The sequence below is a fragment of the Phlebotomus papatasi genome, chromosome 2, assembly GCF_024763615.1.
Source record: "Phlebotomus papatasi isolate M1 chromosome 2, Ppap_2.1, whole genome shotgun sequence".
NCBI lineage: Eukaryota > Metazoa > Arthropoda > Insecta > Diptera > Psychodidae > Phlebotomus > Phlebotomus papatasi.
This window is the reverse complement of record NC_077223.1, coordinates 60,278,254-60,304,134: the sequence shown is the minus strand read 5'-3', so window position 1 is coordinate 60,304,134 and position 25,881 is coordinate 60,278,254. Positions and strand designations below refer to the sequence as shown.

Below are 25,881 nucleotides of genomic sequence, written 5' to 3'. Positions count from 1 at the left end.
CATGAAAAAGTGTCCCAAACCTCCTCGGTCTCCCCTAAATGCAAAATTTTTGAAAAATAAAGGGATGTGAATTTTGATTCCATGAAATTCTTTTTCTGATCTAAAAGGTGTGCCGGGGACAATTGAATCTATTTCAATCATCTGATTATCCTTTATTTAAATAGATAAAATTATTCCACGAATTTTTACGTACGAAATAATCAAATTGATTACAATTTTCTCGAACCGTGTTTCATGAAATACGGAAATAGCCAAAGAGGAATAATGTTAGCAGTGAAACAAACCATGAGAAACATCCAGAATTATTTGCATGAAACATATTTCAGAAGTGTTTCAGATAAACACCGAACCAATCCGACAAAATGATAGAGTCAAAGACAGAATTCACTTGTTTTTTTTTTATCTTTATTGACTAAAATTCCTTCATGCAGTCGAAATTTGCTGGTACATTTGATAAATTACTTGATGTATTTCTATCATTGTTCAATTATTTTTTACCTTTCGCATATTTCGCCTTTTGACACAATTTTTAGCCTGGGAGTGAATATTTTAAAATGTTACTCTAAAGTTGATGTTGATGCACAAAATATTGCCCAAATAGGACTAAAAAGGAATTTATTTTTCCTGAATAAGGTCTTCTGACAAAATATATGGACCATATGGACCATTTTCGAAAAAGAAACCCATATCAACTACAAATATCTACGTGTTTATTAAGTCTAAGATTCTAAATACCTTGGTGGCATAAATATATTTCTCAAAAGATTAGACATAACTTTTCCATTTTTTTTCAAGATCAGTTCATTGGTTTCTTTAATTCAGTGATACTTGTTTTTTCTTTCTCAGAGACATCCCTGAGACTCTGATCGATAAAAATCCGATAATTCGATTTCGTACAATTCAAAAAAACAAATACAACTCTTTCAAATTCGATTTCTTCTCTCGCCAAGGAATAAAACTACCATAAAACATTGTTAGACATGAATATTTACAGACTAATTTAAAAGGAAAATTACCCGAGAATTTCCACAATTTTTCGTCAATTTTTTTTTCTTTCATACAAAACATACGCATTCTCCCTTCTTCGATTACAATTGCGTACAAGTTTCCAATTAACTTCAATTTTAGTTCAAAATAAAAGGAATGTCCAATTAAAATAATTAAAAAAAAAATAATGTCCAATATTTCTCTTTTCGTTTCAAAAATATATTTGAAACTCCAAAAAAAAACTGTTAAGGTATTCAGGATTGATTTAATCCACATTAAATTGAATTGAATCCACATTTCTTCAAGGACCAGAAAAAGTCTCAATTCTTCGTTCCATTCGAAACAACACCATTTGTGGCCTTCAACCTCTTTCGTGGTGGTTCAGCATCATTTCCCAATTCGAACTGCAAAAAGAAATAAAAAAGAAAATTATGAAATAATCGCTGTAAATGAATTAGAATAAACAAAAGAGATTTAACACTTTACAAAAATTTCTTTTACAATTGATTCAGAACTCTAAATTGCCTAGATTTTACTTTAAAAAAAAATAATGACAAAGCGTAAAAAAAGTACAAAATTTTACGAACTTGTTTATAGGTTTTACGATTTACGAGCATTTCTTAAGTGCCCGCACTAAGAAAAAAAGAGGCTGCTTTGACACTTTTTGCGTGTAAAAATATATCAACATTTTTTAATGTTAATTTTAGACCTTTTAAAGGTAAAATCAACATTAAAGAAGGGTAACTTTAACCCACAATACACATAAAAAGCCTAATATTTACACCGATTTCGGATCAATACTGAAGGGTAAAATTAACATTTACGGAATTGTATTTTGACTTTTTCGGATTTCTCTCAGTGCAGTAGAAATGCACAAACAATTACGAACAATTTTACAAAATTGTTTTTTCTGTGTATGATTATTTTTTACCAATTTTCGATTTTGAAATGCTTTATGTTTTATAAATCAATTCACTCGCTAGTAGACCAGTAAATACCGAAAGATCATGCGAAAAACTGATTCATGGAGAGCTCTATCTCGCGAGCTCGAGCATTCCGCAAAGCTTAGGACGCTTTGCCACCCCTTTTTAATTTTACAAACATTTGTTCGTATATTTTTGTTGGTCTGGCAAAAATTTACGAACAAATGACAAAAGTTTACGAACATTTTTTTTTTGTTTGTTTACAAACATTTACGAACAAATGTTTGTAAAAGTACAAAAAGTGCTCGTCAAGTGATCATGTTACGAGCAATGTTTGTTGTAAAAAAGTACAAACTTTTAGAAACTTGTTTGTGGGTTATACGATTTATGAGCATTTCGTCAGTCTCCAATAGGAATTCATAAACATTTACGAACAATTTTGCGATTTTTTTCCTGTGTACCAGAACGTTCCCGCGTGAGTTACAAGCACACGGATAAACAAAAACCATTGATAAGCTCAGAAATGCTTATGGTAGGGGAGACTGGGGCAAAACTTGTCAAAACGCATACACTAGACTCTCTCAAATTCGGGTATTTGGGACCGAAATGTCATCCGAATTAGAGAGAAATTCGGGCGACAAAGTTTTTGAAATGCAACCATTTTTTTATTCATCTTCACACTCATTAAGTTTACTTACTTATATTTATTGTAAATGTCATAAAAATCCCTTAATAATGCAAAAGCACATCATAATTAAGGCAAAACAATGCAAATTTAGGCATATTTAATTACCAAGATCAAACTTGGAAGATGTCAACCAACTTTTTTTCAAGTATAACTGTTGCCCGAATTAAAAAGTATCCCGATCTTAAAAGAGCCGAATTAGCGAGAGTCTACTGTATTTAATTCTTTCACGAGCTCTGAGAAAACTTAAACGTTTTATAATGAGCATATTCTTATAGGAAATTTACTGTTCTACAACATTGCAGAAGACTATTTTCCTTTATTTCGAAAGAAATGTGATTTTCGAATCATTTTCTAAAAGTCGATTTTGTGGAGATTCTCAAAATTGCTAGGGGAAAATTTTGTCAGCCTTCGGATAATTTGTGACGTTTTACTCTTGCAAACGTTAAAAAGGGACAGATAATCCTAACCGGCTTATGTGGGTGAGATTCTTAATGTGAGCTAACTCGGAATGCATTTAAAATTCGATTTAGAGCTGAAGTTGGGAGACGCCATTCAGTTATATTAAATCAAATTCGTGAAATTATGCAAATTTTGTATTAAAACCAAAATATCAAGGATTTAGATGAACTGACAGAAAAGTGTTATATGGGTGAAATGTAGACCAGAATGTTCTCTATAATTTTGCCGTAGAACTGGATCTTATCGAGTACTCAGAAGCCGAGATAATCGAGATTATTTGTTTGTGAACTCGTTTTTCGACCAGAGCGCCCCAAGTGTTCATTTGATGAACTTCAACTATATCAAAGAATTGTTGTATTTTGTGAGACTTTCCATTTAAAATCCTATTTTAAGTGCCTTGGTCGAGTAGAAGCAGTCAAATTGGCATCTGAGTGGTTTCAAAGCGTTATTATGAGAAAAATCAATTTTTCACACTTAAACGACAAAATCGGAGTGATAGCGTAGTCTGAGCGGAAAATGATGTATGGACGAAATGTAGGCACAAATTTCCTATACAATTATGTCGCAGTAACCATCAAAATCGGTTCAGCGACAGTCGAGATAATTGAGGTTATGTGATATTGAAATTGTTTTTTCGACTGTGGCGCCCCTGGTGTTGGTCTCATGAAGTTCAATGTTCTAGAAAGTTGTAGCATTTGATGAGGTCTTTCGTTTAAGCCCTCACTCATCAAAATCGGTCAAATAGAATCGGAGATACAGTAGACTCTCTCAAATTTGGGCATATGGGACCGAAATGTCAGCCGAATTAGACAGAAATTCGGGCGACAAACTTTTTAAAATGCAACGATTTTTTATTCATGTGCATATAGATATTGAGTTTACACACTCATATATAACGTAAATTGCATGAAAATCCCTCAATAATGCAAAATCACATCAAAACTAAGACAAACCATGCCAAATTTGAGCATATTTGATACATTTGATAATCATAATCAAACTCGAAAAATGACAACAAACCTTTTTCAAATGTAACCGCTTCCCGAATTAAAAAGCAGCCCGATCTTAAAAGAGCCGAATTAGCGAGTGTCTACTGTATGATTTTTTAAATTTTGTGAACTTTGACCCCTCATATCTCCGGTTCTGTTTTAACCACAGCGCACATTTGCACCATTTTGGAAACGTCCTAGACTGGACTACAACATACTAAAATTTCATTAACTTGCACAATGCCGTTTTTGAGAAAAGTGACTTTGAATTTCGATGAATTTTGACGCTATCACAGCGCCACCTGTGGTGAATTTTTGAACTTCCATCTGAAAGTGCTCATCGAGACGAAACCAAAAAGGTAAAATTTAGGTCGCTATGTTAATTAGAACCGGAGATAGAGGCCGGTCAATTTTCGAACTTTGACCCCTTATAGCTCGGGTCAGGGATTATGGATCGACTTAAGTATTTTTTTGTTTGATAGATATAATCAGCGGCTACAACATATACTAAAATTTCAGCCCGATGCACAAAGGAATTTTTGAGTTATCTTAGAAAATTAAAAAAATCTTCTTTTTAAAAATAGCGCCCCTAGCGGTGGTTTTATGGACTTTCGATGTTAGAAGGGGAAGTGTCATTTCACGAGAGCTCTCCGAAACGCCCTCACTTTTTAAATTCTGACAATTAGAACCGGAGTTATGTCCATTTCAAGAAATTTTTTTGGACCCTTATATATAGTCAAAAGTCTTTAATTAAGTACCTTGTGTTAAGGCTGAGTCATACCATTCAATTTTCGCAATTTTCCACAAAGCGCTGACGTTTGTCTTCATATAATACGTGACTGAGGCAAATATTTTCAGATTTGAGATGGTTTTGAGAGACGCTCTGACAAATTTTATCATTTTTATCAAGCAACTTCATACCGTATTGCTCATGTTGTTATAAATTTCGAAATTATTAGTCAGACATTGCACTTATTCAGTGAATAACACAAAACTGATTATAAATTGCTTTACTTTATTCTTATGTTCATTATTATGGTTCCTATGGTCATAATTTATTAATTGATTTTAGAATGCATAGGGAGAAGTGGGCCTAAATTGAACTGGGGCTACATTGAAAATACTATTTTTCGCATATTTCTAAAAGAAGCTCGGCTTTAACGGACCATTTTTTGCTAAAATATTGCCCAAAGCTGCTACACTGAGTGAGAAAAAAGAGGGTGCGATTAACATTTTTTCCTCATAACTTTAATACTTTTTAGGTGTAAAAATATATCAACATTTTTTAATGTTAATTTTACACCTTATTAGGGGTAAAATTAACATATTAAGGGTATCTCTAACCCCTAATACACCTAAAAAGGGTAATATTTACACCGATTTTGGATCAATACTGCAGGGTAAAATAAACATTTCCGGAATGTTATTTTAACTTTTTCGGATTTCTCTCAGTTTACGTATAAATTTATTGCGTTATGATCTCAGTGAAGGTAAGTAAAATGAAATCAACTAAAAGCTATAAACAGTTTGTTAATTTCTGCTCAATTTTATTTTATAAAAAAAAGATAACAGAACTTCAATATTGAAATTTAATTTAGCATTTTAAGAAAAGTAAATAAACTCACCCGATGCTCAAGAGCCATGTGAGAATTGGGCGGAAGAGCCACGCAGGCCCTCAAGAGATTTTCAATAGCAGCCCTCTGCCGGAACAGGGAATTAATCACCGGAGTATTCTTGGGTACCAGAGGTGCCTTGCAGAGATAACTCAGCAGTGACAGAACCGAACGGAAGGGCACAAACTGAGCATTGGCCTCATTGCGCTTCACCTGAAACAAAAGGCACCAAATAGAAAAACATCTCTCTAGCCTAGAGCACACCTAGAGCACTCACTTTAATCCGAGAGCACAGCTCAGCCAGGACCACCAGGTCGAGAATTAGCGGTGCTGCCAATAAGCTGTCCTCGCAGGTATTGTGAATGACCAACGTATTGTGTCCACCCATCATGATCTGGCTGGTGTACTCATCCAGGGCACGCTTGCTGTCACCCACGTAGGGGACGTACTTGATGACCACGGTGTGGTCTGGATGCTCCTTATCTGCGTACAAAAGACTGTTAGATCTCACCATGTCGTCGACGACGTTGCTCTTGGAGATCTCCTTGGACCTGAACTGCTGTGGAGCCGACAAATTGAAGCCATCATTGTTGCCCAAATGATTGTAGCTCACAATGGACACCGGCTTGATACCAGCACCAACCAGAAAGTCCACCAGCACTGACTTGAGCTTCGTCTGACCAGACTTGAAGTCATCACCAGCAATGAACACCCCATGACGATCAGCTAACTCCAGAAGGCCCGGAACAAAGGTATTCTGCGGAGATCCGTTGATGTAGGTACAACTGAAAACAAAATTTGAAAAAAAGGCATTCAATTCGACAAAAACTACAATTTTTGAACAATTTCTTTTACCAAAATGAAATAAAGGAAATAAATAGAAAAAATATATATTTTTTTAATTTCTGCAACCATCTTAAAGACAATTGTATTAACCAATTTTTATAAAGATTTAGATTTTATACACTGATCAAAATTCATTATTTTTCTGATATATTTTAAAATTTTATGCCTCTCATATAACTTTTAGATTAGGAAAATTTCATGAAATTAAAATTCTTATCTCTTTCCTTTTCAAACATTTTGCATATGTTTATCACATTCTCTCGTACTGTCGTACTCTTCTTCTTCTTTTGAACGTCAAAACACAGTCAATTTTAGTTCAACTTGATTTAAATTAAATTTAAAAATAGGATAGATATGTACAAAACATTTCAGAAAGAAAAGGAGATATGCCTTTTGATTTTATGAAAATTTCCTAATCTAAAAGGTTTGCCACAAAGGTATCAGAAATGCCTAAATTTGATTTAATATGGCTTCGGTACACCTTTTAGATCAGAGAAACTTCATGAAGTCGAAATTCGAATTTCTTTGTATTTCACACGCTTTGTATATGACTATCTCATTCTTTCGCGTTCTTCGTCTTCTTTTAGTCATCGCAACTGTAATGTAATCAAATGAATTTTGATTAGGGGAGACCGGGGAGGTTTGGGACAGGGATAGCGTGGGACAAGGCGATTTTTTAAATTAATTTTTGAAATAAATGGCATTTAATCACTACTCATTCGTAAGCAATATTAAGATGTATCTTGATTAAAAGAATGGATATCCTCAGTTTTATTGTTTTAATTCTACCAACACTTTCTTAAAAATTGATAAAAATTGTATTTTTTGATTTCTCAGTTTTGCTCTTTGTATTTTGTATCAGCGATATATAATCAAAACTATTTTATCTCATTAGCTAGCAGTATAATCTGGAAACATATTTTTATAAAAGTTTCAGAGATTATACGCTCTTGTTTTTTACTTAAAAGTCTTAAATACACCCGCGGGGATGTTTGGGACATCTGAAAGGGGATGAATGGGACGTTGATTTTCGACAAGATTGTAGATGGCGTGCAATTTTTTATTAACAAAATGGAGAGTAATGCTCAGTTTCTACTGGAAATCTTCACCTTGTGCAAACTTTACCAGTTGAGCAGTTGTCTACAGGGACAATTAAACCATCAATATCTTGGGAATCAATCATTTATTCTTCAAATGATATTCGACCTTTGCTTGTTGCGCTCACAGTGTGGCACACTGTATTCTAGAGTGATTGTATCATAAAAACTCCACCTAATTTATCAAAATGAGCCTGATGAGGAAGGAGGAAACCAAATCACTTGATCCCACAAGATCAGTAAAATGTACTTTCACTCTCTCTTGGTTCCTGACCGTCCCCGAGGAAGCATCATCATCAGTCCTGGCGCCCACGGAATCCTACTCCGGAAAAATTATAAAATTGGGCTGAGTATTTTGTGCAGTTTCTCGAGGACTCAGAAGAATACGCGCAATCAGACGGATATTATACTATATTGTTATTTTCATATTGCATCTCAGAAAATTATATTTATTTTGTTTTCTTAAATTTTAAATTTTTTTTTTCATTAAATAGTGATATGTGCGAACCGAAAATCTGATTTTTTATTTTGTTTGAAAGTGGTCGCTACATGCTTAATCCCGTTAAAAACTATTTTCTCAAAAATTTCTCGAACAATATCCTCTACAATTCTCACAAGTTCTCCAGAAAAGGCAAGACGAGAGCTTTTTCAGAGAATTAAGGAAAAAACAGGTAACATACAGTTGTCGTAAAATCAAAGAGGAATCCGTCAATGAGTTCAAAACTAAAAAATTGCAAGAAAATCTACTCATGTGAGGAATTTGATGATCATGATTGCAATACTTAGAATAAAAAAGCAAAGAAAGGTAGATGGACAATAATAAGAAAATACTTTAAATAATTGATTGACAATAAATGAATCTACAATACAAATAAAATTGATATTAATTTCAAAGTATGAAATATAAGATTAAACATTTTTATTTCTATCAGAAATATTTTTAATCTGGTATTTAAAATTAATTAACGTGTTCCAGTAATACGAGTAATACAAATTATGCGAGAAAAAAACGCGTCCCAAACATCCCCTTTTGCGTCCCATACTGCCCCACATCGGGGAGGTTTAGGACAAAGCGTCAAGTAAAATGTTTTATCTTCTCTAAGAAAACTCAGTTGTTTTCCAACTTCTATCGAGTACTTTTTATAAAGTCAATACCCATAAGTATTTTATAGACCGCATAAAATTGTAATATATTATCGTGATTTTTTGGAATACAGTCTTAAAGTCAAAACATGAAAGTGTCCCAAATCTTCCCGGTCTCTCCCCTACATGAAATTTTCTCGATCTAAAAGGTACGTCAGAGCCATTATGGATTCATTTCACTAAGAAAAGATGCTTCACTCATCAAAATTATTGTCTTCTGGCTCCGGCATACCTTTTAGATCAGGCAAATTTCATAGAGTCAAAATTCATATTCTTTTCATTCTTAAAAGTTTTGCATATGTCTATCTCACTCTTTCGTACCCTTCTTCTTCTTCTTTTGAACATCACCTCAACTTAAATTTAGTTCAATCTAATTTCGGATGAGAAAGAATGGAATAGACTTATGCAAATTTTTTGAGAAAGAAAGAGCTGCGAATTTTGATTTCATGAAATGCCACAAAAATTTCTGTAAATCATAAAAATTTTGAATTTTAATTAACACAATTTGGCATTTTTACTCGCGAAAATGAGATAAGACAGCTCTGCTGAACAAACTAAGGTAATACATTCTATAAGTTCCCTCAAAGAAATAGAAGAATTTCTTTAAAATTTCTAAAACTTCACGAATATTTGAAAACACATACATTTTATCTGGAAATGAGATGATGTACAAAGCTTGAAATCGATCGTATAACTGAAAATATGTGTAAAAGTCAATTGCAAATTTTCAGCCCAGGCATAAAGAAAAAATCAATTAGGAGAGAGTGGGTTAGTTTCAGACAGTTACGAATTTAAAATTTTATTTTTCGAGTAATTGAAATTATTTAAAAATTGTAGGTTTGAATACAGATTTTTTCATTCATATTATTCATATTCATAGAGACTTTTGACAAAAAACTCGCCTATGTGAAACTGCCCCACTTCCCCTGAATACTATTGTGGACAATTCTTTGGCAAAATTAAATTTCACGGAAGATAGGCTTCAATGCTGCAATCAATCAATTATTTACTCACCCTTCGGCAATACTGGCCATGGCAAAAATCGTTGATGGTGAAATTTCGCTGCGATTCGCCTTCAGGCTCCTCTCTAACTCTTCAGCTGTGGTATTGAGCCCCTGGGAAACTTCAGAGAATCTCTCAGTATTGGCTGTCCAGAGCACAATTACTTCCTCAACGCCAGTAGCATGACGAAAATCCCTGATATCCTGCCTCACTTGCTGATACTGCTCAAATCTCGTTCCTGGGATCAAATTATCTGCCCTATCACTCTGATTTGCAGCAATAAAGTCAGGATCGTAGATGGCTGGACGTGGCTTCAGCAGGCACAGTTGTTTGTACACCTGATCCTGCAGAGCAACATCCAGCACCTTGGCCCTCTGCATAGCATCTCCGAGATTCATGGAACTAATGTCCCAACCATCAATCACGATATCGTCCGGATTGACCATCGGTACGATCTGATTCATGGGCACATATGCGTCCTGTCCATGTTGATCTGTGCCTAGAAGCACGGTCGATGATTGCGTGATGGAGCCGAACCAATTGGCTTCCTGCTGCCCGGTTCGTGTACGCCAAACTAAACGTCTTCGATTGGCTTCAAGAGCCGCTGTTAGCGTTGATCCATTGTTTCCTCCCCAGCCAACGAGCATCACGCCCAAACGAGGAACTCGACGCTCAGTGCGAATCTTGAGAGATGTCACCTGAGGCTCAACCTAAAGGAACAAGTTTATAAAGAAACCATTCTAAACAAATTCTTTTACATTTTTTCTTAGTTTGTCATTATTGATTTTGAAATATTCAGCAGGGGCCTCTCGACATTTTATTTTTCCATACGTTTTTGGCGTTTTTGCATAGAGGCACTGAAGACTATTGGCAAGTTTTTTCCTATGAAGAATTAACTTATCAGTCTGATATATTTCGAAATCGTGCATTAAAAGCTGTCTAAAAATACATATTTCATAATGCTCGCCAAAATTATACAAGAACTACGAGCAAGTTTGTTTAAGTCGCGGTGCAATAACTGCAAAATTTTTACAAGGAAAATTGAAAAATAGTTTCACTTTTTATTAGGCTTGATGGGCCCCTGATATTCAGTATATTCTCATATAAGAGCACATAACGCGATTTCGCGCCATTAGCGGCAAAAAACAGAACTTTTAATGTTCTCAGAAGTTGCAGTATCCGATATTAACTGCACAGAAAAAAAATTTCGTAAAATTGTTTGTAGGGGAAAGGCTCATAATTTTGTGCAGTTTCTTATTTTGGACACTTTAAGGGTAAAATTGGACACTAAAAATAAATTGATTAAAATGATAGATTTTTATTCCAATATTTGATGAATAATGAATTCTGTCTAAATATTTGTTCTTTTTGGAAGATTTTAATACTAAATTCGTTAAATTTTGAATATGATTTGAGTTAAAATTGCTTTGTTGAAAATTCAGTGTAAGCAATTGCTTACGAGAAATATGACAGAACTTCGTGTTTACTGCAGTCTTATTTAGCTGTGGTGAAGTACTAACAATGTTTCTTCGCTTTTTTGAGTGATATTATTGAATATTCATTGAAAATTGTGTTGATTCACGTTAGTGGTGATTTGTACATTTGACCTGAAGTGAGATTTGCCTTGTGAATTAGATTTTTCGTGTGAAGAATGGGAAATTTTTTAAGACATTTACCAGTGAGGTGATATTCCTTATTTTGTACAGGTGTTTTTCTCACGAATTTTTTTTTAGCTTTTGTGATGACTAGTTTGGACAAATGCCTGGAGAAACAAAGGAGCATCATCTCTACGACAGAAATGTAGCGAGAAATGCCTTAAAGGCTCCCGGAAAGGCCAGGGAATGGGCGAATCTGCACGTAATTGGAGTACCGAAGTCAACTCACTTTAATGAATGATATGGAAAGTTTCCGGGCTTCTTGTGACATTCTACGGTTCCCTTGGTAAGAGGACTTGGTAAGTTTGGTTTATGAAATGAAGAACAATGGGCATCCTGTTGAGGCGGATTAGCTGTCCAAATTTACAGCCAAGTCGTCCAAATTAATAATCAAGTTGTCCAAAATAAGAGTCGAATTCACCTCTACATATCAATTCATTTTTAAACGTATTAAAACTAATTTTAGTAAAAATAAGACGATAAATAGCTTGCTAAGTTTCTAAACAACCCTTCTGAAAAGAGAGTAACAAAAAAGTCAATTATAGCATCGAAAATATCGCATTTCAAACTTGGAACACCGATGCTTATAAGCAGACTGGGCAAAATTATGAGCCCTTACCCTATTCAGTATATTCTCATATAAGAGCAAATAACGCGATTTTGCGCCTTTAGCGGTAGAAAACGGAACTGTTAATGTTCTCAGAAGTTGCAGTATCAGGATTCTAACCGCACAGAAAAAATATTTCGTAAAATTGTTTGTAAATGTTTGGGAATCTCTATATTAGGGACTCATGAAATGCTCATAAATCGAATATCCCACAAAAAAGTTCGTAATAGTTTGTACTTTTTCACAAACATTGTTGGTAATATGATCACTTGACGAGATTTTTTTGTTCTTTTACAAAGATTTGTTCGTACAGTTTTGTTCGTCTAACAAAACTTTACGGACAAATGACAAAATTTTACGAACATTTTTCTGTGTGTTTACAAACATATACGAATAAAAGTTTGTAAAAGAACAAAAAATGTTCGTCAAGTGATCATATTACATTCACGAACTTTTTTGTGGGTTAAACGATATACGAGCATTTTACAAGTCTCCAAAATAAATTCACAAATATTTACAAACAATTTTATGAAATATTTTTGTTCTGTTGCTTAGGTATTATGTCTCAAAATAAATCGATACTTTGCGGATTTATTACAAATTGAGCGCAATATTTACAACCAAATTGTAAATTTTTAAAGACCTTTAAAAAAATTTAAATTTAAACAATTCCGTTGAAAATTGAGCCTTCTGGAGTGGACCTTCGAAAATTCAAAATGGCAAATTTTCCGGTCATGGACGAAATATTCACCTGACTTGGTTCTATACCATAAATATCAGAAAATTAATTAAATAGCTAGGGTTATTTTTGAAACATAGAAAAAAAAACAGGATTTTGGAAGGGATGACAATCATAGACCGAAAATCAATATATTTTACCGTATAAGCTCTAGAACGACTGATGAGTTTAAAAGAAATTGATTATACTTCGTTCTCTTTAAATTCGATCAGTATCAAGAACTAATTTGTACAACGAAATCATGATGAACAATTAATTCAAAGACAAAAACTTAATAAACAATTGAAGAATATTTCTTAAATATTTTAAATTGATTTTATTCAGGTCTCGATCAAAATCCCGAAAGCCAAAATCCCGAATTCTTAAAAGTGCCATCTTCTGTGTCTTGGGAAATTATTCTAAACATTTTCCTCTATAATTTCATCCCTTTCAAGATTTTGAATATTCGGGATTTTGGCCTTTTCGGGATTTTGGCTTTTGGGATTTTGGCTTTTGGGATTTTTTCTTTCGGGACTTTGACTGTCACCGTTTTATACGTATCTTATGTTTATTCGTCCGTTCGTTCGTGACAGATTAAAATTAAATTAAGTTTAAAATGTAGGGGATGTAGGGTAACTATACCTAATTTTGGCCAGCTTGCAATTTCGGCCACTGCATTTTTTCTTTAATTTTCATTATTTTTGAGTTTTTGCATACTCTATGCTAGAAAGTACACAATGCAAAGGAAACAAAAAATGTCGCTTTGACAAGATTATGCGAAAAAGATTTCGAAAGAATTCCAGAAGGGCAAGGAACTATAAGAATCAAGGCGACCGAAATATTACCCAAAGATATGTCTATATTTTTTATTCATTTTAAAATGTATTAAGAATGATTTTAGAAAAATAAAGACGATAAACTATCCACAACGTTCCAAGCAACACTTCTTAAAAAGATGTCAAAAAAAATCATTTTGTATTAAAAATATTACATTTCAAACTTAAGAATTTGGTGCTTGCATGCAACTATGCCGAAACTTTGTACAGTTACCCTAATGCCTTAAATAAATATTAACAAAAAAAATTATTAAATAAAAAAATGTATTACAAATTAAAATTTATTGTTACTTCTTTTCCGGAAGTAACCTATTATTTGGAACTTTAAAAAGTAGTTTATCATGTTTGTTTCTCTAAAATAATCCTTAGCATTAGTACATTTAATATTGAATGAAATTCTAAAATCATTCTTAATACATTTTAGAATGAATAAAAATATAGAGCATATAGGAACATATCTTTGGGTAATATTTCGATCACCTTGATTCTTATAATCCCTTAACTTTCCAGGATTCTGCCAAAATCTTTTTCACATCATCTCGTTCGTCGTGCGCAACAATATTTTTGCTATTTTTGCATTGTATAACTTCCAGAGTATGAAAAAACTCATAATTCATGAAAATTGAGGAACAAAAGAAGTGGCCGAAATTATAAGCCGGCCGATATTTGGTACAGTTACCCTAAATTGTTAAAAAGTGCAAATAGTTAGAATTTGACTCTATTAATGTTATTTTTGATGATGAAATATGAGTAAAAATGTACTAAGAAAATGTGCAGTACATGCATAGACTAAAAATTCACGGAAAGTTGTAAAGGAAGCACGTGGTAAAAGCCGGTTGCTGATTCGTTTTAATTTTTTTTATCGTCTCTCGTGCTGGAATGATCCCGTCTGAGGTCTAAGACCGGTAATCGGCAAGCCCTGTCCTTATCTTATCACCAGGCATAAGAATTTTTAATGTTCGCGTTACAATGAGTTATGCAAATGCCACAGCTCTTTATCATTATTCGTTTCCCCCTTTTTAAAATCATTTTTTTAAATTATATTCTATATAATCATTCATTTTATCATTTTCACTTCCTTGAACTTCATCTGTCATTTAGAGACTATATTCAACTCAGAAAACTCTTGAACTTGACACTGCTTTCCTGGCGCAATTTTATCGCATTTTCGCTTGATAAAATATTCATAATGAATAAACGCTGGCTGTTAGAGAAATTTTTTCCCAAGCTTGCATAATATATTTCTCACAATTTTGCATCGATTTATGCCAACAATTTCCCTGTGAAGTGAACGGGTTGTTGTTGGAAAACACTGTCCAGAATAAGACATTCTCGCGTTGCTTCTAAAAATAACCATGGGAAAAATCGATAAACTGAAAAGAGGAAATTGTTTCTGTTGCTCTTGGGATTTATGCCAAAGCTCAAAGATTATATTACAATTTTTTTTTGTAATGATTTTTTCGGGGGCAAAAATCGCGGAATCATCTTCAGGTGTTACAAAAAAAATGAGGTGATACCGGTGATACCATTTTATAATTATCACCTGATTCTATCGGATGACTTTTCAGGCAATTCTACCCCTCACATAACAGTGTGAGCAGAGAGAGAGCAGAGAGATTGAGAAATAGAAGCGACAGATGCAATTTATTCAAGTTCAAGGTTGAATTTTTGGGGAGAGACTAGAGATTGCGAGAGCAGAGAGAGAATTTCCGTCACAAATACGTTAACACTTCCGCCGGAGGATGTGAAAATGTTCTAGAAGGAATTCTGCACATAATCATATGCCGGTTGCGCAAGCGTTCTCAATTCCAAATGCACTCGCAGAAAAATCCTTATTTCAGAGAATGTTCGAGAATATGCCACAGATAGGATACTAAAGTGGCACATCTCGCCAGGACATTCATATGCATTATTATAAAGAATTAATATAAGAATCTAAAGTGCCTTAAATGTTTTAAGCCTTAACGTAAAACCAAGTAATTGCCGACAATTCGATCGACGTTCTGCAAAATTGTCTATCGATTTACCGTATGTCATCAAGGAATAAAATTTTAATAATCTATCTACCTGTAACGTACATATATATGCGAATAATATCGATAAAAAATTATATAAAATAAATTTTGATTTGCAATATTCGCGATAATTGTTGGCCGTAATTGTACGACACCACGTGATAAAGATAAACGAAATATATCGATATCGAAACGTCAAAGCTTTGATGCCAAATAAAAAAAACCAAAGTGTTGAGTTACGATCAGAATGATCATTTGATATTGGTTGGTTGATCCCTTAATTATATTTAGAAAGCGATTCACAACAGTGTAATATACTGTTTATGAATTATGTATCTTCAATTCTAATAGTTCTACCCATATCATAGATATATTTTACAGTTTATTAATTTTATTTTATCAATGAATCTATTAAATCCAATGGGAGAGTAATCTATTATCTACTACTCAGAATATGGGAAGTTTCAATTAGGTTTTCATAAGAGGATACGCCTAAAACCTGAGATGACATGATAACTTATTTTCGATACTATTGACTGTCGATTCTTAAAAATTTAAATGATATCTGCACTTTTTGGAACTGATATAAATATCGTTGACACTAAAGAAGACTATTGTAAGACAAAAATGCAATGTTTCAGGAGAGAGATTTAAAGTTTAACAGCTAATATTGATTTTTATTAATTTCACTGCAATTAGGGTAAATTATGCTAATTCAAAACCTGCTTCAAATGGAAATTTTCCGCTACTCCAAATGGGAATGTCATTGTTTTCATGATAAACAATTAAACACAATTAAGAACAATTAAAAGTGCACCTTTTCATCATCAAATTTTCATCGATCGACCATGTTTTCCAATGAAAAACACGACAAAGTGACTGTTGTTTATTCGTTTTGTTTAACATTTATGTCATATTTCTGGCTAATTTTAGTTAAATTAAATGCTAATCTTTATTGTTAACGGTACGTGAAGTTTTCAAATGAAATAATTACCTATTTCGTGAACAAAAAGGATTTTTCTGAAGTGTCTGCAAATGCTTCAATAGGAAACCCCGGAAATATGATTTTTTTGGAGAGATTTTCTTATTGTTTTAGATGGAAAAGGACAAAAAACAGGAATATGAACAAATCCTGCGCTCAAGAGCAACTCAACAAGGTTTTGGAAGCCTTTCGTCGCGGTTTCACTTACACTGTTTGTCTCCAATTAGAAAATTTCCCTTGTCTCCATTTGGATAAATATGTTTTCAATAGCAGCATTTTGCACTTGTGTATTTTTCTTGTATATTTAAGAAGTTTTCAAATTATATCTAAAGAATTTTCATTAAACAGTAACATTCTAGAAGAGTCAAGGAGAAAATTTATGTAACTCTACCGCGGTTTGTCATTTGACGTAATACCGGCTTCAGACTGGAGGTTTAGCCCAGTTCCCGAAAGTCTCAATTTCCAAAATAGTAACCAATTTTATTGATGTTTGAGAATTAACCGGATCATTTGCCCATAATGTCGAGTTCTAAGTCATATTATTCCAACAAATCTAGACTGATAAGCAATTAAAGAAGTTAAGCCATATAGCTAAGCCTTAGGTCTGAAGCCCGTATAACGCGCTAGGAAAAATTCCCAAAAACGGTCGGTAGGTTTACTTTAAGCAAAATTGTAAGTATTTTTGTTAAATTTAATTCCTAAACCTAAACTATTTCAGGGTTGTTAAGAAATATTTTTAAAAATAAGAAAGTAGGGGGAAAATGTAGAATTTGAGGGATTATCAAGCTCGAGAGTATCACGAAAGGAGGGTATAGCGTTTTTAGGATGCATCGGTATATTGTCTACTATAAGATAGTCTTTAAAACATAATCTAAGACAAAAGAGAGTCGTTAGTTTATTTTTATTGCACAGGCCTTTCTTTTAACTTCCAACAGACATTTTTAGACATATCTTAAGAACTAAATCGAATGTTTCCAGTTTAAAATATGTTAAGACTATTCTAGCAGACATTTTCCCCAACATCTCAAAGGTACGTACTTCCTTCTCGATACTCTCAAAACTGTGACAGTCTCGCAAATCAAAGATTTAGTTCCTGAGCATCACATTGCATTATTGGTTTTGTTTACGCTACAATGGGATACGAAAATTTTTACCTACCTATAAGTTTAAAATTCATTTTAAATTTTCTCAATAATACACTTTTGATTTTGTAATTGATCACGAGAACCTTTGAACCTTAGAATATTAAAATTTCAGTGCGATTCAGATTGAGAAATTTATTTGATTAAAAATTTATTTTTAAGGCTTTCCTTATTATGTGAAAAAATAAAAATCTGTGTATTTTTATTTAGAAACAATTTTGAAAGTTGAAAAACGTGTAAGAGGGGTAGCAGACAGGTTTCTTATATACAGTGCCCGCTTTCTAATCCGGACAAGTCCTCGACGGTTACATTTAAAATACTTTTGAGGTTATGTATGCATGCGTGTTCAGCAATGAAAATGAACTATCCTGTGATATTTTTGTTTAATAAATGAAGTATAATAGAATAGACTCCTCTAATTATGTCTTTTTAATCTTCTTTAAAACTTTTATTCTAATTCTACAAAAAAAAATCTTGTATTTATTTTCGAGGCGTTGAATAAATTCAAAAAATCCATCCGGATTACGAAGCGGACATCTGTCATTTTGTCTCCCAATCTGGATTACAAAGCGGGCACTGTACTCGTTTACAAAAATAATGTCTTCATTTATTCAGCAGATTCAGCATAATTCTCTTATTTGATCAACAAGTTAAATGATTTCCCTGTTATGGTATTTGATTTTATTTTTCAAGGTTAGGTTATACATAACCTCAAATTCTAAAAATTCTAAAAAAAAATTATGGATGAAATTTGATAAACTAAGAATAATAAATTATTTTCAAAGGTTTTATTTATGTTATTAAAGTTTATGTAGGTTTTTTTATATACATTTTCTGTCATTTACAAACTCATACTTTAAGAAGTATTTGTAAAAATTTTATTTAAACATAAAAATCTATTTCAACTTCCTAATGCTCTGAGAAAATAATTTTCTAAAGCCGATATAAACAAATTCAATTATTGTTCATTGAGAAGAACTGCAACTATGTATTTTCAAAATATGCCTCTAGCGTATATCATGTGCGATTCCTATCGAAGCTTCTAGAGAGCGTCCTCGCCCTTGTCAGTAAATCGATAAATAATATTTTTCGCCTTCTTTCACCATGAAATTTTAAAGAAGCTTTCATTGGGAGTTTAAGGAAAATTATCAGAATGATTGAAGTCATTTAGTGAAAAAAATTAAAGTTCAAACTTACTTCTAGAGTTCCATCGGAGAGACGATTGACGATTGTATTGCTGTAGTCATAGGATGCCTCAATATATTCATCCGTGTACTTTACTTTTGGGGATGATACCACAAGAGTACTGGCCATATTTTCACAAAAAAGATCCTCCAGAAGTTCTTAAAAAATCCCGCAATTGATTTTTTTTTTAAATTGAAAGTCCACGAAAGAAAATTAATCACTTCTTTGAAAAAAAAAATATCGATTCACTTAAGTATTTGGGATTTAAATTAAATTCACCAAAATCCTTTCTTTTAAAAACCACTTTAGAATCTTTTGAATAACTCTCTTTTCGTAATTTGTAGCTTTTTCAGCTTGAGATTTGTTCAGGATGCACGGAGCTATTGAGACTTGTGTGCGAACAACGCTGGCAACAAATTCAAACTGAGCCACTTTCCGGCGACTCACGACCTCGACGATACTCTCCCTGCTTTCGGGCATCGGCGATTGGAGCCGACTCCTCCTGCAAATTAAGACAACGAGTAGTGCTTTCACGCCTTTCACGCATTTTCTATATTCTTCTTAAATTCTCAACTTTAATCCTAAAGTTCTATCTTCTTGAAGAAATTTAGTGAATTATTCAAGACTAAAAAGATGCAGGCAACAGTTGAGCAAATTTATTCAAATATACTTATGTTTCTTATTCTCCAAAGAATCATTAAATTAATTCATGAAATCAACTAAATATCAATTTAAAAGGGACATTCTTATCTTTAAAGATCATTTAACAGTACAAAAAATAAATCACTTATCTAAATTGCTTAATCTTAAAAAAAACACAAGATAATGAGTTAAAGGTAAACGAACATGAATATTACCTGTCAGCACGTCAGGTAAAAAAATACTGAGCCCCAGCAGGAATCTCAGAAGCCTTTTAAGGTTTTAAAAAAATACTTCAGGGAGGATCATTAACTCCTAATGATCTTTTTAAACTCAATAGGATTGATTTGAAAAGTGTGAGAAAAAATCAGAGTTGATACGTTACGCTTTTGGTAGAAAATTTTATAGATTGAAGATTTTTAATGAAATAAAAAAAATACTTTGATTATTCAAATTTTCAAACTTATAACTATCGTATTGATTAAACTTCAAATTTTAATATGTGAATTGATTTTAAAAATATAAAAAAAAAACGTTTAAATAAAAATATAAATAATTTTTGCGAAACTGTACTTGTTTCCACTATTTATTTTTAAATTGATTGAAAATAATTATGTAATTTCATTTACATTAATAAGCGATAAAACGAATGAGCAATAAGGTACAGTGACTTGCTTTCTAGATTGAAGAGTTTTAAAACTTGAAATAACGAGTATTAGTTCTGAAAATCGCTAAACTTTGGCCAATTTTGTTTTTTCTTTTACAAAAGTTAGTTATTTTTGAATTTGAAGTTATAAAGACCTGTAGGGCGATTCTGAACATCTTTTGGTAAGATAAAAGATATATCTTTATACACGTACACAGAATTTGTTTGACTGTATGCGTGAAAATTCAAGTTGCGAAAGTGTGCGAATAGCACCAACGCCACACGTAGTAAACGAAATGTACTTTTTCCTGTGTCTGTGATAAAAAAATGATCCTCGAAGAAATCCCGCGAAAAACGACAGTAAGGTTATTTTCTTTTTAATTGAATACACAAATACGTGCAATTTTGTTTTAATTATTCATTCTTATAGCGACGCATTATAAATGAGGAAAAGCAGAATCTTCGAAAATTTTATTGATGAATGTTAGAAGTCTACTACAAAAATTACCGAAATTACCAAATTCAACATTATTTCCCGCAAAATTTTCCTTGAAGTGACAGTGGCGCCACTCTCAAAATTTCTTAACGAAAGAAACTAATTTTAAATTAGCGGGAAAAGATAATTTAAAATCTATCTTACTTACTCTTGAGGAGGTAAGAAGACTTTTTCTTTGCAAATAAAAACTGTTTATTTTAAAAATAAAGTTATGAAAAGTATGTTTTTTGTTAAATATGAGTAACTTAAGAAAAAAAACATAACATTGCATTTTTTTTCTATATTTATTTAAAAATAGAGTGATTGCTTCTAAATCCTTGAAACTAAAAAACTTTGACTTCGGTTTAGTATAAAGTTTTTATATTTGCTTTATTTTGTTTCAGTTATTTAAAAACAAATCTTTGTAGTGTCATATGTATATTTATTAAAAAAATTTAAATACTTTTTTAAATCATTTTTGTTTCACAGTTAAGTATGAAAAATCATGTGGATTAAAATTACCATGAGCGTATTTTACTTATATCATTAATCATTGCTGTATATTTAAAAAAAATTGCTTTCTAATACCGGAAAGAAAATTTAAATTAAACTTTACTGTCAGTAAAGTGCAAAATATTTAAAAATGCTACATTTTGAAAGCTAAACTACTTTTGAAGTGATATGAATCGATGATTAGCTTATTAAAATGCTACTTTTTGAAATTTATATTTGTCTTCAAAAACGCATTCATAACTCGCAAATTTTGCCGTATAACACTTAATTTAGTAAAGTATATAAATCCAACCATACACAGTATAAACAATTTCCAGTGTTGAACTTAGAAAAAATAAAACGTAAAACGATGATTTTTATTAAACTAAAAAGTTCATATTTGAAACGATAATCGTTGTAATTCAACTTTCAATTGAATAATGAATTCTTTACGACGATTAAGTATTCCTCGAATATTATTATGGTAAATAATTTACTTATTTTACACGCGATATTTGGAATATATTTTTAAGTGCCGCGCGGTTCCAATGTCATGCTCATATAATTTTATTTTACAAAGTCTATTTTGTAATGAATTTTCAAGATTTTAAAAAGAAAAATCTTTTCCTGTGGCTCCGCTCAATAATGAATTGTCAATTGTAGTTACAATTAGGAAAACATTATAAGAATTTTTAAAAGCATTATTCATCATGTAATAAAACTTAATAAAACTAAATCTAATAAACCACTAAATTAATTAAATATCACATTCAGTAATAACACGTTTAGTGGATAGGCAGATCGAGAAATGCTATTTTATAGCAATATCTACAATATCCATATTTTATTCCATATAATTGTCGGAAATAATAACAAGTTAAAATTATAGAAGCCAATTTCTCGCCTAGAATTTAACGGTTATAATTTGAAAACCGTGAGTCACTTCCCCTCTGTATAAGGGGAAGGGAAACAGAGTGTTCTCACAGAGAGAAAGTGTCAGCAAAAGGGAGAATTTGGCATATGAGACTCCGAATTCTGCCCTTAGAGGTGAATATGGGTTATCCCAGGTTCCACAGTAGCAGAAAATGGAACAGAAAATAATTAAATGTATATTTTTTGCAATGTTAATGTTCATTGTTTACTTTTTTTTGAAAATCGTCGAGTTCGTCAAATTTTATGTTCGGGTTACCATCGAATTCTCTCGGCTACACTTTCGGAATATTCACACATACATTTACATCCTTAACGAAAATTATCTTTTATCTTACCAAAAAGATGTTCAGAATTGACCTCCTGATTTCAGAAAACAAAGATTATCTTATGAAAATAAATTCCCAAGCTGAATAATAAACATACCATTTTCTCTTATACATTGTGTTTTTAAAACTTCGATAATCTATCTTTTTACTGCTCGAAGTCAAAGAGAGAGCAGATATAATCCACTTTTTTAACTTGTGACATGACTAGAGGCCAAACGGTATGAGATATCGACTTACGGTCTTGGAAGACCCTCCCATAAGTCAAGGGATGCATCGAAATTAATCGGTAATTACCCGTCTGTAAATGCCTTTCTTGGATTTACTTTTTTATTTGTCCGCATGCTTGTTACTTATGCTAAAATATTCTAAAATGTGCTTTTCTTAAGCAATTTATTATATCGAAATGGCTTTTTAAATTTATAAATCAATTTAATCGGTAGTAAACCGGTATGCGAAAAACACACTGAGGGCTCTTTGTCGTAAATTTAGGAATCGAGTACTCTGCAAAACTGAAACGGTATAGGCTAAGTGTGCCAAATTTCAGCATAGTTGCGAAATGCAAGCGCCAAAGTCTCAAGTTTGAAATGTAATATCTTTAATAGAAATTGATTTTTTTTTCATTCCTTCTACTTAAGGAGTGTTGTTTGGAACCTTATAGACAGTTTACCGTCTTTATTTGCTCTAAAATCATTCTTAATACATTTTAAAATGAATAAAAATGTAGACATAGCTTTGGTGGCCTATTTCGGCAACCTTCATTCTCATAGATTTTTGCCTTTCGGGAATTCTCCCAAAGCCTTTTTACGTCATCTCGTTTGTCGAAGATACATTTTTTTTGTTATTTTTGCATTGTATAATCTCTAGAGCATGTAAAAACTAAAAATTCGTGGAAATTTGAGGAACACAAAAGGTGGCCAGAATTGCAAGCTGGCCGGAATTTGGCACACTTACCCTACTATGTTGTGACGCGGGAAATTTGAAAACACTATATGCTTATTTTTCAGAATAAAACTTTGTTTTTTTTATTAGGGTAAATTTTCTGAATATTTTATCAATTTATTGAAGAACTCTGACCAAAAAGTACTGTTTGTTAATGCATTTCCATTAAACAGTGGAATCTTTTATTCTGAATGTTATGTATAACATGTTTCCAGTGCCGCCCTTCAGGAGGCACTACTAATAATCATCCTATAAAAGGCGAGATCGCTTTAGTCTCGCTCTCTGTTCCTCCCCGGCCACCTAAGAGTAATAAAGTAGTTGAGAGGCCAACCCAACAACAAGTCTTTCTCTCGCCAGATATATCACTGAAATCTTTTACTTCGCACGAAATTCGTTCTACGGCCGATTTATTCAAAAGAAAGCCCCTGAGGATATGGAAATTTTCTAGATGCATAATGCCATTTCGCGCGTTTTTTTTCGGTCCCGAAAATGTGCATAATCCCGGGACTGAGTGTACATGAATGCCGATACGTCGTCTTTGTAGCCATTTTCAAACTAACTATAGCCATTTTTAAGACCAACTAGGGTAAATTAAGCTAATTCAAAAACTGCTCCAAATGGAAATTTTTCGCTATTCCAAAAGGAAACGTAATTGTTTTCATGATAAATACAGTACTAAATTATTATATTTATATTTTCTATACCACAGTTTCATTATTTAGTTAATTTTGCTCCAAATAAAGCGAAAATCCATTCATATTCACAAATTTTAATTTGTTAATTTCTCAGAAAAATTAAAAGTGTACCTTTTCACCATCGAATTTTTCATCGATCGACCATGTTTTCCAATGAAAAACACAATGAGGTGACTGTTGTTTATTCGTTTTGTTTAACATTTATGTCATATTTCTGGCTAATTTTAGTTAAATTAAGTGCTAATCTTTATTGTTAACGGTATGTGAAGTTTTCAATTGATATAATTACCTATTTCGTGAACAAAAAGGATTTTTCTGAAGTGTCTGCAAATGCTTCAATAGGAAACCCCGGAAATATGATTTTTTTGGAGAGATTTTCTTATTGTTTTAGATGAAAGATCATTTTTAGAGAAAAGACCAGGAATAAAAACAAATCCTGCACTCAAGAGCAACTCAACAAGGTTTTGGAAGCCTTCACTGTTTGTCTCCAATTAGAAAATTTCCCTTGTCTCCATTTGTTTCTAATAGAAGCATTTTGCACTTATGTGTTTTTCTTGTATTTAAGAAAATTTCAAATTATATCTAAAGATTTTTCAATAATATTCTAGAAGAGTCAATGAGCAAATTTATGTAATTCTCTTCTGAAAAAATGTGAACTTAATGTGTTGAATCTTCTGTCAAAGTTAAAGCGTGTGAAAATGCTTTTGAATTAGGACATTTACCCTACGGTCATTCCCCATCTATTCGGGACACGCCCGGGCGCCCCAACCACACGGATATCTTCAACAAATATAAAAAACTAAGCGCATGTCCAAAATGAAAATAATCGTATGTTTTAGAACTTGCTCATGCAAACATTTTGTTCATATACAAATATTTCGTTAAATCATTTCTAAAAACGTTTTTTTTTAAGATCAAAACCTAAAAATGCTTTAGAGAACGTATTTCTCAATTGAATGAGGTCATATTTGGCTCATTGGAAAGGTCTTAAAATGTTTTAAAATTATGAACCGGTTCCAATCGGTTATGAATCGGTAATGAACCGATAAGTAATGTGTCTGAAATTTAACTGTATTATTCCTAACCTATTTTGATTTTAAACGATCTTATGAAATGATTTATAAATCGATTGTGAACCGGTAAATCGTAAATTATGCAAACTTGACTTTTTCATCTCTTTTAGCTTATCCTTATCTATAGGTATACAAGTTTTTAGATAATTCTTTAAAGATTTTCTTGCAAACTTAGTTACTCCTTAGAAGAATATTCCAAATCAGATAAAAAATCAACTGACCGTCTTTTGAGTCAGCAATGTAAATCTGATTTTCTTTCTCATAACGTAGATAGGACAATTGTTGATGCAAGCAACGAGATTTTAAATCCGATAAGAGAATCTCCTATTTTAAGGAAAAAGTTCTCTGTGTGAAATTATCTAATTGGTTTGCATCTTGACTAGACTTTAGAGGCTTTCTAATACGAAAACACCCCTGAAATTATGCAAAGTTTATTGATGGTAAATTATTTATTTTTAAATTTTAAGAGCTTTGAGATCGGATTTACCTTTATGCCCTTCATGCCATATCCTGTTCAATTTCTTCAAGTTTCCTCTGGAAAAGTTCTAAATTCAGTCTATGCTCACTGACAAAATGCCCATTGAGAAATATCACAGGAATATCATAGCGATAGAGCCTTAGGAACTTTACATTATCCTTCTGGGCAATATCCACAAATTCCAGATTGATTCTGTCCCTGAAAGGCTTGAGATCCTCAACGACATCGTGACACAGGGTGCATTCTTTGGTTGAGAATAGTTTGACTGTAGGCTTTCCGGACGGTGAATGTCTCCTGG

The 25,881-nt window shown here is 32.5% G+C and overlaps 1 protein-coding gene across 1 annotated transcript; it reads right to left on the bottom strand.

Annotated features, from left to right (window-relative positions):
- Nucleotides 1-383: 383 nt before the first annotated feature.
- Nucleotides 384-25,877, bottom strand: LOC129801943 (inositol-3-phosphate synthase). The gene is made up of 6 exons (XM_055847436.1): nt 25,593-25,877; nt 18,900-19,389; nt 9,760-10,457; nt 5,937-6,444; nt 5,672-5,872; nt 384-1,391 (listed from the first exon to the last, which is right to left on the bottom strand). Exons 2-6 carry the CDS (start codon nt 19,014-19,016, stop codon nt 1,308-1,310), a joined length of 1,608 nt encoding a protein of 535 aa, XP_055703411.1. The 5' UTR covers nt 19,017-19,389; nt 25,593-25,877; the 3' UTR covers nt 384-1,307.
- Nucleotides 25,878-25,881: the final 4 nt, after the last annotated feature.

Coding starts and splice junctions, on each gene's coding strand:
- LOC129801943 (XM_055847436.1), bottom strand. CDS start 19,016: ATGGCCAGTACTCTTGTGGTATCATCCCCAAAAGTAAAGTACACGGAT. Junction 10,458..18,899: donor TCTCCGATGGAACTCTAGAA/GTAAGTTTGAAC, acceptor TTGTTCCTTTAG/GTTGAGCCTCAGGTGACATC. Junction 1,392..5,671: donor ACATGGCTCTTGAGCATCGG/GTGAGTTTATTT, acceptor TTCTTTTTGCAG/TTCGAATTGGGAAATGATGC.